This window comes from Anarhichas minor, unplaced genomic scaffold, assembly GCF_050575085.1.
Source record: "Anarhichas minor isolate MPS153535 unplaced genomic scaffold, ASM5057508v1 ptg000027l, whole genome shotgun sequence".
In the NCBI taxonomy this organism is placed as follows: Eukaryota; Metazoa; Chordata; class Actinopteri; order Perciformes; family Anarhichadidae; genus Anarhichas; species Anarhichas minor.
Window position 1 is genome coordinate 18,313,431 of NW_027466473.1, and position 19,767 is coordinate 18,333,197.

Genomic DNA, 19,767 nt, shown 5'->3' on the forward strand with positions numbered 1-19,767 from the left:
CCCTGTCTCCTAAAAATGACGCTCATATACAGCTAATTTGCAACAGCAAATACGTTGTGAAAGAAACTTTATGTCATCCAGATCTTGATTTTTATCAACATAATAAAATGTTAATGAACGTATCTCCAAAGTAACAAAATAATTTCTTTCATAATGTATTAGGCGGAACCATTTACCAATATACATGTACTGTATAAACAGAATTTTTAGGGAGACAGGGTTAAAACCCCTAAACTTTGACTTTAATAGCTTCCGTTTCTCATAGTTTAAGCTCGAGGGTTTCTCAGCTAGAACCTTATGGAGACAACGTTTAAGAAAAAAAAGAAAACAACAACATCTAAAGAGGAAACAAATGACAGCAACATGTACAGAAATACAGTAACTTTGCAAAAACAGGCATGCTAATGTTCTAATCTCTGGAAATAACACATTGAAAAAGCTAAATAGGCAGTAACGTCTGCACATTGTTTAAACACAACAAAATATCAACAAAGGAGGAAAGACCCATAATCCATTACCGCGATGATGACCATACTGCATAAAGAATAGTAGTATTGGTAATTGGTAGCAGTCTTGCATGTGTGTACATTATGAGGGCAGTAATCTGTGAAGTAAAGCTACAGTCCAACCATGGTTATCTACAAGAAAATAGTTTCCGTATTTAACAATTTATCAATTTAATATAACATACGAGAGAGAGGGTGAACTACAAGTACGACTTTTGCTTTTTTTCTGTGACAAATAAGCAAATAGAAACTGACGTAAAAGGAGCTAAGGCATGTGAATGAGGTCTTTACATTTTCCTGGTCAGAAGACACTGTAGAAAGAGACCCATGAATTCTTTTTATTTTTTTTTTAAAATCTTTTTCATTGCTTTTTTTTTTTTTTTTTTGATGCGATGGGGTGGTGTGTGACATTGCTTTGAGGTTTCAGTGAATGTGACCCCCCCTCACCCCGCCATTTAACCTTAAAAACCCACCCTCAACCACCCTCTTCTTCCCGCTGCTCTTGGGTGAGGAGATTACGCTTTACTCTCGTTGCCGTTCGTCTGGGGAGCCTCGTTGGGAACCGTCTTCACCTCGGCTGTGGCGTTCTTCACCTCCGTCTCGCCTTTAGTGCTATCGTCCTTCACAGTCTTACCGCTGTGGGGACAAACACAGGAGCGAGAGAGAAAGAGACAAAAAGACGGGAGAATATGTTAACAGTGAATCGCCAAGTCTCTTTCTCTCACAGCTAAACTGTCTGCTCTGAGCTGCCTTTTGTGTCATTTTTCAAAGAAAGAGGAGGAAAAAAAGGGGGGGGGGGGGGGGGGGGGGGAGAGAAAACATGCAAGATGCTTTGAGGGAATTTGTTTTCCCTTCTGGAACTGAATGCATTTCACACATAATGGGATCAAGCTCACTATCCTAGCCAGACATCAAATAAGAGTACATGGATGTCACAGCTATTTTCAAGGAACAATGAATGCTGATGTGGAATGAGACGGGGCCGGTACAGTAGGCACAATGCACGGAGGAAAGAAAGACTGAGGCATAACCTACAACACAAACTACAATACACAAGAGGATTACACGCCGTCTGGACTGAACCAAGACACAATGGAAATAGACTTTAAAGCCATACTTTGCTTAAGTGGAACATTTTCTGGTGTTAGCATATGCACCCTTGTTGGAATGTATTTGTAGTGATGCGCTGCTGCAGCTTCCATTTGAAAAAATATTGGTGCTTCACTGCTATGTCACATACAGTCATCTCTTCTTCTGCGCTCTGTGCCAGCCAGCTCTCAAATAGCAATTTAAATCAATATACTTCTCTTTCCTGCTGACACATATTGATGTTCTCTGTGTGCCCTGCAAAGTTGGAGCCACAGATTTAAAACCGAAACAGTCTTTATATAAGTGTCTTTTTACTCGATGTGATCTATGAAAACTGTTATGCTAAAGTCACTTTAAATCATTTGTTATTTGTCAACAGGTGGCAACCGTTCTCACTCCCAGCTCGTCAAATACCGCCGCATTGTCAGTGCCATCGACATAAGAGATTCAACTGACTCCAATCCAAACCCTCAAACAAACACAGGACTTTCAGGCAGGAGACTGGTGTCCGTGGCCCGTGCAAAACCAAAAGTGGACGTGGATTTATTTTGTTTGCATAGGACATTTTATGCAAACGTAAAATGACACGCCGTACTGACAAGTTGAAAAACTAACGCTAGAGGGATGACTAGTATATCCATCTCCGATGCCAAGGGGCACTGGCCATGCGGCGGTATTTGACGAGTTGCAAGTGAGATCGGTTTATCGTCTTTTATTCAACAATTATATCTGCAGTACACGTTTGTGCCACATGAGGGAGCCTGAATGTTCGTATTGTTTTGATAATGGTAGCCTACTCATAACTCTGAATCTAATATGAAAACCTTGCGCACATTCCGTTTGTTTAAATGATAAGAGGACAGGGAATAAATGAGGCAGCCTTTTTACTTCTCCTAAATGCATGTTTGGTCTTATTTATAAAGTATTTCACATGTGTATATGTTTTCAACACACATGCATAAAACATAATTGAGATTTATCAAATGTATAACTTTTTGAAATGTTTGGTTTGCCTATTCAAGATAATATGAGGTGATTTGAACACATTTGCCTCTAATTGTATAAGAGCTAGCAAAAACAATTTATTCTGATGTTAGAATATGTTGCAGATTCCTCTACTCACAGTGCTCACCACCACCATCTATAAAGTTGAGCAATACAGAAAATAAATCCTGACAGCACATCATAATATTTCAACTGAAGGGAAGGTTACTTTAAAAATGTATTTTGTTACAATTATGTGTTGAAAAATGTAGTCACTAATCTAATCCAAGTATCACAATATTAAAGTAACTGGATTACTTTTCACTACTTTCGGATTACCTCAATACCAAATATGAAAATATACTATTATAATAATATTGCTTTTATTCAAACTGAAGTACTAATGTTAATATTTTGTTTGTCAGGCTGCAGTATTGTTATAAGCAGTATTGATGCTTGGGAATGTGCTGCACGGTTTTTGCCACCAGAGAGTGCCTGTGTATAAGATAAGTAGAAGTAGAAGAAGAAATATTCTTAGCCAATGCACATGGGAGAAGTTTGCCTTGAGGGCTTTCTGCCAGAAATCTCCTAAGGTTCAGGCAACAAACCTGGTTAGGTCTGGGAAAAGATCATTAAATAAACGCTTCTTGGCAGAAAGCCCTGAAGGCAAATTTCCTCCGTGTGCTTCCTCTATCGTTGTTACCTGCTGTAGAGAGAAGATACAGTTTTACTGGCGTGTAGGCAGACTGTAAAGTGGGAACATTTGCTGGTTTGTTTTGTTAATCATCGAAAGAAAATTGCGATAAGCGAAACTACGTCCCAGCATCCGCCTTTGTCTCTGGATGCAAACATAATCAACGCCATGCGAATTGAATGTGGGCGAAACGGCTTTGTTGAGTATGCTATTCACACTCTACTGTGTGTGATGTTGTTTCTTGTTTTCTGCTTTACATACATAATAATGGCAAAAATTCAACCCAGTGAAAGCATATTTTTCTATGCAACCACCTTGCTGCAATGTCTGACCTTTAAAGTGCAGCATCTATTAACTATGTCACTCTTATATCAATGGGCATCATCACAGAGATACATTATACTTTTAACTAATATACTTTAAGCACCCTTTTTAGAACAATCCGGGCTAATGTTCTCTTGAAACACTTAAAAAGAGGCTCTTACATAAATCAAGAGCAATTCAAAGCTACACCAACTGGTTTAAAGCTGCTTTTGAAACATTGTTTTAAATGCGGTATGTAGCTTGTGGAAATTGCCTGCGAAGATGGTTTTCTATACTCAAGAGAGAAAAATGGGTCCTGAGGAGGAGTACGTCACTCAAAAACCTACAAGAAGCCTGACAAGACATTCCGCAGTTGGGGTGCAGAAGAAGGATCGCCACATAGATCAGTGGGGGAGCTGTGCCTCGGTACTGTCAAGGAGTTATGAAGAAAAATCCCTCCAATGACAAGTTTAGTTATGTCAAGGTGATGTTGAGTTGACAAGAGCCCCGTTTCCAACTAGCTCTCAACTCCCCATACTTCATCACTGACGTCTTCCTCTGGCCGTGTGAGTGAGCAAAGTGTAAGATGAAGGAGGGAGAGAGTGAGGAGTGATTGTCAGTAAGCCTCTGGAATTCATCCCACAGCTATCTCGACATCCTCCCATGCTGCCAGAAATCAGGAACATCTGCAAACTCCTTGGGGCAAAAACTCCATACATAACCATTCATAGCACCGCCGAAATGAGGGCTTTCTGCGAGGATTAGAACAGAGAAGAGCGGCGTCTTGGAGAGATTGGCATTTTAATTGGCCCGCAAAATGAAGAGGACACAGAGCAATGGCGGTGCTGCTGGAGGTCACTCTGTGACAAGTATTTCATTTACTTGAACAAGCTAAGTTGAAGTCCTGCCACTACATGACAGGAAAGGACGGTATTCTTCGGTAGAGTTCCCCACACAAAGATGCTTCTTTACTCTTTCATAGAGTAAACAAGAATTTCTCATTGTGGTGTACAGCGGGCCTCACAGACTCCCGCTGAGACTAACTAAGCTCTGCTGACTGCATCTTTTGTAGCCATATGGCTGTTGTGCACATAATAACTGAAATTCACTTACTGCTGAGGCATTTATACACTGGGGACAGATTAACGTCAGGAAAATGCTAAATTCTCACCTGTGAATATTTCGTATCAATAATATGTTTACCTGCAGCAATGCCAATTTGCGGCAGTTGCAACATTTTTTTCAAAGGATCCTATGGATTGACACAGGCAGGGGACCAACTATTGGGATCCTATTGACCCAGAGCAGTGTCTGGCAGTCTGTCTGAAGTTAATTGTCATATAGCCTAAGCTACTGTAAGCTAGTTCAATGAGTTTCCTCTTAGCAAAATGCTCTGAATCAATCTGAGTTTCCTTTGGTGACTGTTCTGCAGTGTATACAGTATGGCTAGGGCTTTTATTGTGAAAGGTAAGAATGGAAGAAGTGCATCTTGTTGTCAAGGTTGAAAGGAGTTATGATACATATATATATACGTGCAAATTAATTGGTATTTTCAAGTTCAAATCCTTGTGCTTCTAGTCTAGCACTCCAACAATATTCTTCTGTGTAATGAAAAGTGCGTCTTGTTTCTTCTGCATGAGTTTATACATTTCTCAATCTACTTGGCAGTCGTCACCACAGACTGAGGTCACCTGTAACAACAAACGTCTTCATATCCCTTCTTTGCGCTCATATACAACGAAGACCCTTATAAACAAGTACAGTAAAAACCTCATGGTTCTTCACCGCCATTGTCGTCTCACCAATATTGGATGAACTCAAAATGGTCTGTTTTGAAAACATTAAGTTTCTATGTAAAAACCTGTGGAGCTAACATCATCGACTCATGTTAGCATTGCTGAATACCTGGAGTGAAAACACGTGGTGTTAAAAAGCGACCAACCGAATAATCACAGAGATAATGGTGGTGAAATATAAAGAAGCTGTATGGTATCGGAGAAAAGTCAACTCCATTAAGTGAGCAAACAAACAGGTGGAGGGCGGAGGTGAAATGAAGACAGGCATACACTAGTGGCATCCCAATGTATTTGTATTTGTGTGCCATCTATCTGCATGGCCAACATCTGGCATTCTTAAAAGGAAAAGTCCACCCTTAAATGTTCATAATCATCAACCATAGAAGCAAAAAACTGTTTGGTGTTCCCGATCTTGCATGACCATCCTTCACCCCCAAGAAAAGACCTTCAATAAAATGTTAATGTACGTACAACCTGTCTTTTTCTTTGGTTTCTCTTTGATTGAACATTCAACTTTCCAGTTTCATTATTATCTATATTCTGAAGGGTTCTACTGAGGGGATTGTTCGTATATCATCCATAGTCTGATTTAAAGAACACTTAATTACTAAAATCATTTTTTTTTTTAAGGCTGTTGACATTTTCTGAGATATCCCAATTGCCCTTTGTAAAAACCTTTGAATAATAAGTTAATGAAATGAAACAATCATTCTGAACCTGGCTTCATCTAAGGTTGACATTTTTGTTCTGGATATGTATCCAAAATTTGTTATGATAAAGCCTCATATTTAATACAACTTTTACCCCAAAAAATGATTGTCTTAATGTCAGTAATCGACCGGGGAAGTTTCATGCCAATAATAATAATTTTTCACCAGGGGTGTCTCCACCTTAATCAACTTTGTCTTCCTTCTGCTTGAATATGATTAAATATTTAAATGCTTGAATATAATAAAATCGATCAAAGCTTGATCATAATCTAACACACACACACACACACACACACACACACACACACACACACACACACACCTAAAAGTTGCCTTCTGTTCCTGGCAGGTGCAAAGATGTTCATGTCGGTATATGACACCAAAAACAGTGTCTGCATTTGAGGGTGAATTTTTCCTTTAAAAATGACTCACTTGCGGGCTACAGGGATGCTACTAGAGCAGAGGTGACAAGGTGAGGAACGGGGTTATGGAAGTGTTCATACTCATTGTGGGCTGGTGTGGTCGAGTCTGTGCACAGGGCATTGGGTGCATCCTTGGCCGGGCCGTCTACTTGTAAGTCCTTATTCTGGGTGCTGTCGGGGGCTTTGACTGTGTCACGCTGGCTCTGTGGCCCGTCGGCATTAGCGGAGGGCGGGCTGACTGGCTCTGAGACAGGGGGTGTTGGGTCGGACGAGGGGGGAGCTTTAGGGGTGTCGCTCAGGTCGACCAGGGGCCCAACATCAGGTTGGGTGTTAGCATTAAGTGGACTGGACTGGGTAGCAGGGCTGTTTTTGGGGGAGGCCTTGGCAGGGGCGGCTTTGGTTGGGCTGGAGGCGCTGGTGGTTAGCGTGGTGCTCTCACTAGCAGGACTGCTCTGCGCCGTGCTAAAGCTTTCAGCAACTGAGTTAGTGGCAGTGGAGGGGAGCAAGTTTACCACCGTGGAGGTGGTGTCTGCAGCAGCAGGCCTGTTTGGTGGGGAGGGGCAGGACAAACAAGGGAGAAGAGGGAGGAGTGAGCACATAGAGCGACAAGAAAAGTGAAGGAAAGAAAGAAAAAGGACAATAGAAATAAAGGGGTAGAGGGAGAGTGCAGGTCAGGGCATAAACAAGGCAGAGTGAGTGCTACTGTGCTGCAGTGAAAAAGTAAAAATCTGCACAAACAAAATGTTAGCAACAAAATACTTGTGGAGGGGTAAACACAAATAAATAATACAACAGTAAACTACAGAAAGGATGTGGGAATTTGGGGATTAGAATGCTAATATGCTTTTCCCCCATAAAGGAACAAAGCTGTTTGTCTGAATGGGTTAAGTGGCTTGGCAGCCCCACTTTGGACGAGCTTCGACCAGCTGAAGGTTGGTGTTAAGTTGTTTGTTTGATTCAGTCACACAGATGTGTAAAAGTAACAACACCAACTTAAATGGTCTGTATTGGGGATGTCTTTAGTCAGGGACACATTTTCCCAAATACTACTGGGAGAGCAGCATAAAAACCTTAATTGACATAAACATAACACTAAGTTGTACTAAATCATGCCTTGAAGTCAAAATGATGAGTTAAAGAATATTTCTTAGTCGAAACTTAGCGCATACACATAGCTGTGATGGTTTAGTGGTCATGCATACAGACCTGGGGGTTGCTGAATGTTGACCTGGTCTAAATCTGTGACTAATAGTCTTGTACTTTACAGTATAATCAGTTCAGCATGGTTTGCACCCATGTCATACACATAGAAAGTGTACGAATGAATTACATTGTGTCAGTTCTACCGTATGGTGTCACCACTTGAGCAATATAGAAATCTAGTTTGGGCCTGGCCAAAACTGATTGTAGCCCAATGATTGGATTCACCTCTCTATGAAGATTTCATGCAGATAGGCCAAAGTCTGGGACACTCCCTAGACTGGGGAAGTGGTCCTGTTCCATACTCACTCAGGTTCTGTTAAGGGCGTGGTCTCGTTGGGTTCGGTGGGACCCCCTCCTTGGTTCGGGGTTTGTTCTTCCTCCGTTCTCACCTCAACAATTGGCTCCTTAGACTCATCTTTCCTGTTGTCAGATGGCGACGGACAGTTAGCAAACTGACACGCTAACTTGATTTCCTGTTAATATGTTAAACATCGACAGCTCCCAGAAGAGCACGACCTTCTATGCTAGGTCAGACACGCAACTCCTGGTGTCCCACATACACAGTGACACTATCTACCTCTGTAACATATGTCCACCCCGCCTCACACATGTAACTGGAAAGTCTACATAAAGGAACATTGTGGTGATCAGAAACAATGTGGTTATAACATGCAAAAACACCAGCATCAACCTTGAAGCTGTACCACACTCTCTGTAATTCCCTCATTCCACCATTTGATCATCCTCCACCTGCAGGCTCTGATTGTAGGCTTCCCCTGGGGGCCTGTCTGTTATCGTCGCTGCTGCTCTCTGATTGTGCCGAGCTTTAAAGTGTTTTCCAGCTGGGAGTGACATGTTAAGATCTAAAGTGCCAAATATCAGTTCTGTACATATTTAATGTGAGCCGTTTTGTTGAAATATCTATTTGTTGTTGAAGTTCACAGCTGGTACAGTGAGACACAGTCAACATATTTAACTGAATTTTGATTAAACAAAGGCCAACATGGAATTAATTCATTTTGACATGATTAGATGTTTACAAAGGTGTCTGTTAAACACAGTTCTGAATGTTTTATTTTTAAGCTTGCTGGCATTCTTTTTTTTAGGACTAATTCAACATTATGACAATTTCAATCTGTTCATTTTAACACTTTTGAAGTTGTAATTTCAATTGGAATGCATCCCCCACACCTGATCAAAGCATCCCTGCACTATTAATATAATCATAAAATGATTATAGAAATAATAACAATCTTTGAAAGACGGGATGTAGTAGGTGAGCTAAACAGACAACAAGCACTGGTGAACAAAGAGGTTACAGCTTCAAGCAACACCTATTTATATTCTGTACATTCTGTGAATTATATAACTAACATATTTAAATTATATTAAAGCTTAAAGTTATGCATAGTTCAGCGTTTTTGTTTTTATTGAAAGACACTTTAGGAATCGGCCATTACATTTTTTTTAAGTCCCTTTTTAGCTCTGCTTTGGTCTCCACCAAGTTGCTAACTTTGTGTTTATGTTGGAGCTTCTTTGAAAAAAGCTGCCAAAATAATGAGCTGAAAGACGCTAACAAGATCCACAGAGGTGAGGGGAGAGTCTGGTAAGTTGGGGGTTGTCACTATAAGACAAATCCTTTCACATTAAACAGTCACATGCATCCATTGTATACATAAAACACTGATTAGTGTAGCTTTAAATAAGACAATAGAAAATAATCTGTCGCAAGATGTTGTTTGCTTACGTGAATGCTGCCTGGCCCTCCTCCATGTCCTTGCTCTTAGCACCGGGTCCGGCCTTCCCGCAGAAGTTCACAGCAATGCACATGAGGAGTCCACACTTGTTGAGGAAGTAGCAGGTGACGTCCACGCCCACCAACAGCAGGAAAAAGACAACAATGAGGATGCCCACGATAGCTCCGGTGCCCAGGCCTGAGCCACCGTCCACGGCATCTGAAGGACGAGGACAGGGAGAGGGGAATACACAAGCAAAAAAAGGCAGGAAAAAGAGGAGGAGAAGAGGAGTTAGGGGAGAGGAGAGGGTTTAACATGAGGGAGAGGGGATAGAAAGAAAGTTAGAAAGAGAGAGGGAGAGAGATGATGAGGAATGCAGTCAAACCTTTAATAAACCGCTTCAGGTTTCAGTTGTCACAACCTCAAGTGTGTCGTTCTTTCAGCGGGAAGTTGGAGACAAATCACACGAGAGCGATCAGGAAATGAATACATTGAAACGATATTGAAACCGTCCCTGCTTTCATTATAGCTACTTGATATTTACTTTTGAAAATCATCATGGCCGACACACTTGAGATGTTCAATTTCACACACAATCACAGAACTTCCAGGGAATACATTTAGTTGGTTTGTATACTATATACAAACAAATATTATATTACACTGTACTTTGATCGCTGATCGTTTTGTGCGTCACAGCGCTTCCATGTTTACTTGTCATATGTTTTGAGGCATTCATGTCTTGACCGTTAATATTGCTGATGTGAAAAACATTAATATCTGGACCACATTTCATGGCAATCCATCGAGTAGTTGTTGTGACAGTTTGTGCACATTTTGTCAGAGGCTTTTCAAAGACACCTTATTTTTGGCTATTAATTATGAAGTGTATTGAAAACAATCATTAAACCCTGCTTCAATGTCGAGAGGTCTAAAAAGTTACAATCTATTTTTTTTTTTATTATACTATATTTATCCCGTTAAGGGGGAAATTTGTCTCTGAATTTGACCCATCCCTGTATCAGGGAGCAGTGGGCTGCCCATGACAGGCGCCCGGGGAGCTGCTAGGGGGTCAGTGTCAACCCTCCAGTTACCAGACAACCCTCTTAGCCCAGTGAGCTAGTCGCCCCCATTTGCTAAGAATATATCACAGAAAAAAATTCTTTAAAGATAACGTAGGGGGTGAGTCATAGGCCAGCCCTCCCCTTCCCACTCTTACACACCCTACAAAGAGAGTAACCACACTGAATTGTTTTAACAGCTGCTTCAAAACTTTCTCAGGGAATGTAAAGGTTAGAAAGGGTTATCTGAGCAGCTGTTTATCTCAACATACGCAAGCTGTCAACACATTTATGATTCCACTTTGAGGGTAAAGGTTATTTTCTCTGTCAGATTATTCCATACAAACAAATGTACGTGCAGTTTATAGATGGGATGGAATAAGCAGGATTTGGAGGTCCAAGGCTGGCTCAGGCTTTGCGGCTTTGCATTTCAACAACGGCTTTCGAATAGCTCTCATCATTCGTTTTTGGCATTTGATGAACAAACCTGGGCTATTAAACGGAAGCCAAATTTCCATCTTTGCATGCAACCAGCAAGTCCATTTTAGCAGGAAAAGCTCAAGATTTCTTTGAGGAAAACTTTGGCCTCTGTCAAGTTTTGCCGACAGTTATTTTCTAGTTCTCTATTCACTTTTAGAAAAATCCTGACAAGAGATTGAACTGTCTAAAAACACACAACATGCAGCCAGATTTTCACTTCAAGGGGATAAAACACAAGCTACTTACCACAATACTTCAAACAGGAAAAAAACATTTGTGGTACAACACTTACTCACTGACTCACAGTGCATTATGGACGTGAATGGTTTTCAACACATCTTTTTTGTTATTCTTATTCCGGGGGCCCATTTAAATTGTATCGCAAAGAGAATTGGGAAGTATTTTTGAGCGAAATATAAAACATCTATTTCTGTTTCCTGAGGGAATCAACATGAGTGCGATTGGATGTCTCCAGCTTGTTGCTCCTGTGCTTCAAAGGAGATTTGCATGAAGTTGAATCTTTTCAACTTACCCACATTGTGCTGCTGGGTGCCTTTTCAGCCTTTGAGTAGTGGTGGGTGGTATGTTTTTCATAGTGGCCACCTTGATGTTGTCCAACTAAAGGACATGAAGGTAGAACCGCATGCAGAGCCGGCTTTAAAATGCCCCTTCACACAGACTTTTCAGAACCCAAGGAGAGATTAAGGCTTTTTTAGTGAAATGAATGTCTCTCTTATATTGGTTAGGGAAGCTCTGCTTGAGGCAGTAAAGATTGTGGCAATCACTTGCCAGTGTCTGTAAAGGATCAAGGGCTCATCAATCTGTCTGAGGAGAATGTCAGTGCTGCAGGTTGAGGAACATCTCTGAATCTATGTAAACTGATAATACCCTCGTCCTTGAAGATGGGGATGAGGAGCAGGAAATAGACTCAATGCAATATATGTTTTGCAGGTCTGTATCACTGGACCTACAGTATGAACAGTATGAACGCAGCATATAGAGTCCTAAAACCCAGAAATAAGTTAGCATTTTTTGGTGTGGGTTTTTGGTTAGATGCCTGAAATGAGGTCTGTGGATAACAAAAGCTTAAGCAATTTGAAAGTGTTGTTCTACGTCATAGATTAAGTCAGTAAAAATCCCACTCGGGAATATTGTGAGACTACAAAACATCAACACTCCCACTAGTCCGCCTAACAACTCACGCTCAAGTGACCGTGGTGTTGCTAATTTGTAGCTTAACGTTAGCTTCTTACTTCTGTTCACTATTCAAAAATCATTGTGTTCATTCGTGAAGATTAACGTGCTGAACAAAACGTGTACGTGTCATAAAACTTGTGTTTGCCACAGAGCTTATTTTCTGCAATAATCCAGAATCCAATGGATAAATCCCATTGGCTTTTTGTAGAGGGAACTAGTAACTTCTGAGGTTGGCCTACACAAATACACCATCTCTGCAGTGCTCGTCACAGCTTTGTCAGAATAATTTTAAAAAGCCATTGTTAACAAACTATAAGCGTACCCTGAAATTCTCAGCCCATTCTCTGCCCAGTTATCACAGACACTAGGCCAAATGTAGACAATGTACCCTCACATCAACATATTTACTGCAGCTACAACAGAATTTGGTCCAAACCATCCAACATGAACATCAGGAATTATGTTTTGGTCGGAATTCATGTGCCAGGGTGTCTAGAGGCTGATTCATCATATGAAGACAAACTCATCTTAGAAGAGAAAAATATACCAGTTTCTGCACTGCCTCCCCGGACCAGATCATAATGCAGCAAGTGGGTTGTTACACTGTTGCTTGTTTATGTTAAAATTACAAGAATAACCAACTGTAGGATGATTAAAGACCCAGTGAAATTAATCTTCTAATCCCCGCATTAATGGTTCCGCTATCTCTTCGTATCTCATCTCTCTGCCTGTAAAATATTGAAGCATTGTCAAAGACTCATCATGCACTTGGGAACAAACGCACACATTATCCAATCAAATGGGATTTGGGGCGACCAGCTAAACCCTTCCATCATTTAAAACCACACTTGACTGTTAACACTTGACTGAACCATTATGAGTTCACATTTTGACTTGACATGGCTCTTCATCACATGAATTCTCTCATGATAGTTTGCTGATGTTTTATTCAGTGTATGCAGTGATGAACATGTCCAGGCCACTAATTTTAACCATGCCTTCCATTATTTACTTACACAATTTCTTTTTCATTGATCCAGTTTATTTGACACATTTACCATTGACATCTCACATTTCCAGACTTTACGAGTTGCCTGAACACACCATTATACTCACTGACACAAATCAAGGCAAATGATGACCACAATTCTCTGGGCCTTTGAAGTGGGACAGTCCTGTGACCCATATTCAGCTTTAAAATACTGATTCCAAAATAGAGGTCTTTAAGACGCATAATTTGCACTCATGAACTTCTTGAAACCTTGTGCACAGCCATCGTGGCACAGGCTTTGCAACATGTCAAATTAAAATTATTTTCACGCTTCTCAAACACATTATGTTTACTGCACCTGTGTGACAGAAAGCACACAGCCATGGTCGATCCAGACATTTCATTTAAATACAGCATCTCCCTATCCTTCGCTACACTGTATGCGGTCCTTCATTTTCTCTGAAGGCTGTGATCAAAATAGCAGGAGCGGGCCACAGCTCTGTGTGCTTATAGGTGGCGACAGTGTTGCAGACAACACTTGTTTTTCCTCTGCCAATTGCTTCATTTGCATTTTAACAGGCACAATAAATCATGTGGCATGTATTCAGTGTCGAGGGGGGGGGGGTTCTGTCACGAGTGTTCTCGCTGAGGGAGAAAAGCACAAATCTTCGTGTCAGCATGGACTACAGAAACATTTCTCTTTACAGGCCTGTCAGGTACAGTACTGAGCCGGTTCCCCAGAAGACTGCTGATAACGGACTGCATGTGATGAGCCTCAATTTCACTGAAAACCACACATTCCTGACAAATCAATAACTGGTCACTGTCCAGCATAGACAATCTGTCAGACTCTTGTGCCAGTACACTGATGAACAACCTTTATATTGGCAGTCAATTTACACATCATTATAGCAGCAGTAGATGCATTTAAATAGTAGGTACTGATTGGAAAGCTGAGTACTGTATGCATGAGGACTTTTATATTTCATTTCTCAAACTCCGGCCTAACTGTGTGGTGGCTCTCTCTTTAAAAAGTCATGTTGTAAAACATGCTTTGTAATTGAATTATCTTAAAATCCATCTGTTACTAAAGACACTGAATATGTTAGGCTGAATTTAGGGGAAACGGTTCTAAAATAACTTCCAGGATATTTATGGATGATAGATTGCTCCAGCTAAAAACAACAAGGTCAAATCTAAATGATAGTATTCATCAGATGGTGGAAGTACAGTTAAAGCAGCCCTCCCTCCTAAACATGACAGTCTCATACAACAAAACTGCATCGTTAATTATGTTTTAAGAAAAGTTTTTGTTGCCGTGGATTTCGTTTGCTTTTGTCGAGTCACAACATTGTTCACGCTTTAAATGAGTTCACAGAAGTCCATATAGGGATGATATCCGAGTAGTGGATTGGTCTAAAAACACAGTACTTCCACCCAGGATACTGCTGTTCATGTCACATCTGAACCAAGTACTTTTTTAGTTTTTGTGTTTCAGTTTCATAGTCACTTTAAATCAAATTGACGATGTTTTTTTTTACCAAACCCAACAATGTATATTGTTGCCTAAATAACGATTCTATTTTAAGTTGTGTCATATTTCTATTTACAACATTTATTCGTGTTTTAAAACTTGGACCTTGACCTGAGAAAAAAAACATGTTTCCCTTGAATTGAGAGTGTGATTTAGTTGTATGGGAATGTCATTTTGTTTAAATGGCAGCAGTGAGGCAAAACTCATTTCACTAGATGGACCACATACTGAAACATCAATAGATCAATTCTCTGTGCACTGAAGTGGCAGAGACAAAAAACTCCCAAACGCATAGCACATTATGTTGTAGAGGAACAACATTGCAGAAGACGAAACACCAATTTGAGGAGCAATGTGCTCGTAGAGTAGACAGAGAGGAGAAGATGGTTTGACCGAGGTGTAAAACAGGCCATGTAGTCACATCATTATGTCTTTGAGGTTATTATACTAGAAATCATTGTAGTTTTGAAAACATGAAATGGTGGGATACTTGCGCTGACAGAAATAATTACACTGTGAATCACTCTTGAGCTGCCTCATCCCCACCGGCATACTGTTTTAATCGTAGCCTCTCTATTTCTTTTCTGCATTGCATTATGGAAAATACAGGAGTGTGCATCAACAGCACACTCATGAAATCATGCATGTTTTAGTATGCATAGTAACTTCTTTGAGTGTACTTCATTTTATCACTTTTCCTGTTTGAAAACACTACATACTGAAAATCTGCGAGGAATAAATGTGTCTTTCAGAATTGTTACATACTCTAAAGCCTTGAAGACGGTCACATGACTGCCAGATGATCTTAAAGGCTCTCATGGTGTGAGCAACCCGGACTGATGTAAATATCTGGGACTCGCCAGGAGTCCCAGATGAAGCCTCGTAAGTAGGGAAGGCATATTTAACTAGTGAATAGTTTCAGCTCAACCTGGTGTTGACAAAAATCATGACTTGAATTTGACTATTTCACTCAATGAAAAATACTTATATTTTTTGTGCAGCTTTGATAAAGTTTAGACATTAGATCAGGCAAATACAAACTATAGATGTGTATTGCATTGACCTTATTTTGCTCGAGTTTCTACAATGACTCCCATGTTTGTATCCTCCGTCGGAGCAGTGCCACAGTGTGCCACAGCTCCTCCAATAACACGAGCCTCAGGTTCTGTTTTTCGTCTTGGGCACAAGGAAGCAGAGTGATGCTGACAACTGACTCCCTCCCTGACTGATTAAGATCTCTCTTCCCTCATATGCAGGAGGCAGTGTGCCTGGCTGGATGGGATTCATGGCATTTAAAATGAAGGTTTCAAACTGATGTGTATATTGGATTGGAAAAAAAACAATTAATTTCTCTGCAGTAGAGGATGAAGGGAGGAAGCTTTGGGACTCCATAATATATCCATTTTAATACAGAGTGACAATATTGTTAAAGAGATGATTACCGTATGCTGTTTTATGTTTTTGCTGTATACGAAATGCTTCAGTCAGAATAAGAATATGAAATGTCCATCTGAATCCCCAAAAAACAACAACATGTAGTCTTTCTTGATGTGAAGTTGAGGAAAATGACAAGAGGATAAAAGACACGAGAAACAATGGTGGAAGCACCTCATTAAGCACATCAAGCTAACAAACTGAGGGAATGGTTCAGGCTATGCAAAGAGAGGGACGTCTCTTCTCTTGAAGTCGCTGTAGTCTGTATGCAGTGGGCGACTGCACCATTTGCTTCAGGGAGGGAGGAGAAATATTCTGTTGATATGCAATGCAAGTAAGTCTGATGCACAGACTTAGATGGAGATCCTGATTAGCAGAAATGAAAATCACTCAGCACTGATCAGCACTATCATTACTCAGTAGGCCCTGATGAACAACAGGAGGGACTAACAAGTGACAAAGAACACCTCAAGGGTGTCGTAAACTCTTATTATCCTTGTGACAGAATTTAGTTGAGATTAAACAGCAGTGCCTGGGATAATAAATCGAAGGAATACAAGTCTCATTTTAGATCGCAGCCGATAGAAAGAAGGCCGGAGGTGGATTTTTCAGAGATGACAACCACCCAAAGGAAAATACCAAAAGGCTAAACTATATATATATATATAAAAGGTATATTTGTCTCTTTGCCAATATAATTCTTCACCTGTGTGCTTATTGCTGTTTGGGGAATCCAGGCTTTACCACATATCAATGTTATTTTACCTTCAGGCGTACAAAGGTGAAGCAAGTTTTATGGTGTTCCTTCATCCTAAGCAGGCAGAGAGCCTCTCAAGCTACGTTCACCTTATATCCTCCTGAAAGCCCCCTTCAAAGGTTACAAATCAAAAACCTTTGACATTTGCTTATTTGGAGTTTAAGTGCTCTTTGCTGCAGGCTGCTTCAAATGGAGCCTTGTGGGACTGTGCTTTTCGTATGCCATCAAAAATATTATTTTTATAAAATAGTGAATGATTTTCTATTTCCAGAGTCTGTTTTATCTCTTTTAAAAAGTAATAGATACTTCAAGAGTTTACTTTTATTTTTAATATGACTCCTCTCATGATCATGGGAAACCAACCCATCTGCACTCTACCATTTAAATTTTCATCTGTGGTCAACTTTAGCCTTAGAAGTAAAAGTTGTTCTCACTGGTCACTGGACTCTGTTGTTCTTATTACGCGAGACAGACAAAACAATCACCATTCACATGTGTCTGATTACTGAAAATGTATCAATGCTTTATTAATTCTCTCACATCGAAGTGTTGTTGATCGTGGCTGTAGGTGATTCTGGTCTCTTCATGTATGCATTGCATCGTCTTGACTCTGCAGGAATTTCATGACTTCTAGAGCAGAGTGTGGAACAAAGGTTTGAACAAATGGAAACTGTATAGATGGCTTTGAGTCCCCTAAACTCTGATGGTCATTTTTGAGATTTGTAGCTCTTGATTAACATTGTTAAAGAAGAGCTTTTTAAAATGTATTGCTTGATTACCTCAATAACAAGAATGTTGCCGCAAGAAAAACAAGTCAATCGTTTGATTAAAAAAAATGACACAGGTCAATCTTTGACAGGCAAAGGAAAGTCTAACAGTGGCCATGTAAATTATGCAAAGCAGTCTCTGGGAAAAAAATAACTTTGGCATTGTACGTATCTGCAAACCATGGATATGTTGAATGTTACAATTTTACAACCCAAAAGCATGCTTCATAGATTTTCATATCAGCCTTGTTTCTCGCTAGCAAAAATGCACAATGCCACCTGGTTAACGTCGTGAAACCATTAGCTAGGTTTCGGCGACAAAACTACTTGGTTAACGTAGGAGAAAAGATAATGTTTTATGTTCAAATAATAACTTATTGTGCCGTAAAAACGTAACTTACATCAATGAATAACAACTGTCCTTAGCAAGCTTTCATTCGCAACGTTACCCAACGAGCATAACGTTAAGTAACTAGCGCAAAGTCAACGTTGACTTTTATTTCCACACGGGACAGCAGTCTTCTGGAGTCAAAGTCCTGTGTTTCCTGACCAATCCACCTCCACCACTTCCACCCACCCTTAGTGGACTTTATAGCTTGTTAAAGTCATTAACATACCACGCAACTTAAGTCGCTTAATATGCTACGTCACTAGGTCTGTGCAGCTCTTGTTGTACAACGTCACTTGCTCTGAATGACAACAATATTTATGGTATCCGTTGTTTGCCGAAACGTACAATGCAACATTTTTTCCTGCCGACTGGGCTGGAATTAATAAAACTCCGGTCTCGTCAGCAGCGAAGGTGGAACGAGCGAGCCACTGAGCCACACAATAATAAGGGGTGATTAGGGTAGATGTACTGTAGGGGTCGAGAAAGCACGGGACTGCTATGAGCTTCCTGTTTCATACATACAGTCACCTTTGGTTTTTGTCAACCAACAGTTACAAACAACATTTTGTGGGACTGGATACGTTAAATTCCTGCTTACATCATGTTAGCTAACTATAACCAAAATCTGCTCAGCAAGCCATCGCTCTCATGATGCCGCTGCACATCTGATTTGTTCCAATGTTTGGCTAGTAATATACATAATATATTTATGTATACTTTCAAAGCCTCTATACGGTATTTACCATTTGTTCATTCTTTTGTTCAAAATGCATACTGTATCTTCTTCTTCTAGGCTATAGCCAGGCTTCTAATCTTTCAACATCTGGGTGTAACAGTCGTGAATGGTGTGATGCAACACTGAATGCAGAATACAGTCATTTTGTTAAAGCTCCAGATGAAAAAAGTTCCTTAAATCAGCTTCACAGTCGAGGCCTTGAACAGTCAGTACAAGACAGCACTGCGTCACACATCTTAGTATGTTCAGTCACTAAAGCTTCAGAAAGCCATTACTTTCATGAAAGAAAAAAGAAACACAATTTATTTCAACCCTACAATGGTTACATGGAAATACACTGATATGTACTTACAAAAATGTCTCAGAGAATAGAATCATTTCACATTATTGAAAATGAAATTTTTAGTGTTTAACAGCTGTTGCACGTTTTAGACATTTCTCTGCTTTCAGGTAAAAAGAGAACAAGAACCGTCAAAAAAACAAACAAAAAAACCCCAGCGTATTTCTTGTATTTCTGGAGGGTCAGTTTGAAAAGAGTATGTACACTTTGTCACGAAACATGATTCGTTTTTCTGCACAACCTTCTGTCCTCTCCTAACAAGGCGATTACATAATACTGTATTTGAAAGTGAGCATAATATAATGTCCAAAATTAATAAACTGAAAAAAAAATGAATACTCTGCCCATAACCAATATTTGTTCCCCCCCCACTTTTTTTTTAAGTCTTTCCTCATTTTGTACAGCAGGACATTTCAAGGTTGTATCCAAAAAAAAACTGAAATTAGGCACAGCATGTGTACTCTTCACCTGGTTAACACATTCATAATGCTTGACTGGGGAGCTCCAAAGCAGCTGCATAGCACATCAATGAATACTGGATCATGCCTTGTGTCAGCTTTCATGCAGTGTTCATGCTTTTATGTCATTTTTGACGTAACGGTGGAATGATGTGTCTGTTTGATAGGCAATAAATTC

At 40.2% G+C, this 19,767-nt stretch overlaps 1 protein-coding gene across 1 annotated transcript in view; it reads right to left on the reverse strand.

Annotated features, from left to right (window-relative positions):
• Positions 1-1,004: 1,004 nt before the first annotated feature.
• Positions 1,005-19,767, reverse strand: part of ncam1a (neural cell adhesion molecule 1a) — a 71,308-nt gene continuing 52,545 nt past the window's right edge. Inside the window, exons 20-23 of the mRNA XM_076101487.1 lie at positions 9,455-9,662; positions 8,014-8,127; positions 6,586-7,047; positions 1,005-1,142 (exon numbers count right to left, since the gene is read on the reverse strand). Of these exons, the coding sequence (XP_075957602.1) occupies positions 1,022-1,142; positions 6,586-7,047; positions 8,014-8,127; positions 9,455-9,662 (905 nt within the window). The 3' untranslated portion in view covers positions 1,005-1,021. The remainder of the gene's footprint in view (positions 1,143-6,585; positions 7,048-8,013; positions 8,128-9,454; positions 9,663-19,767) is intronic.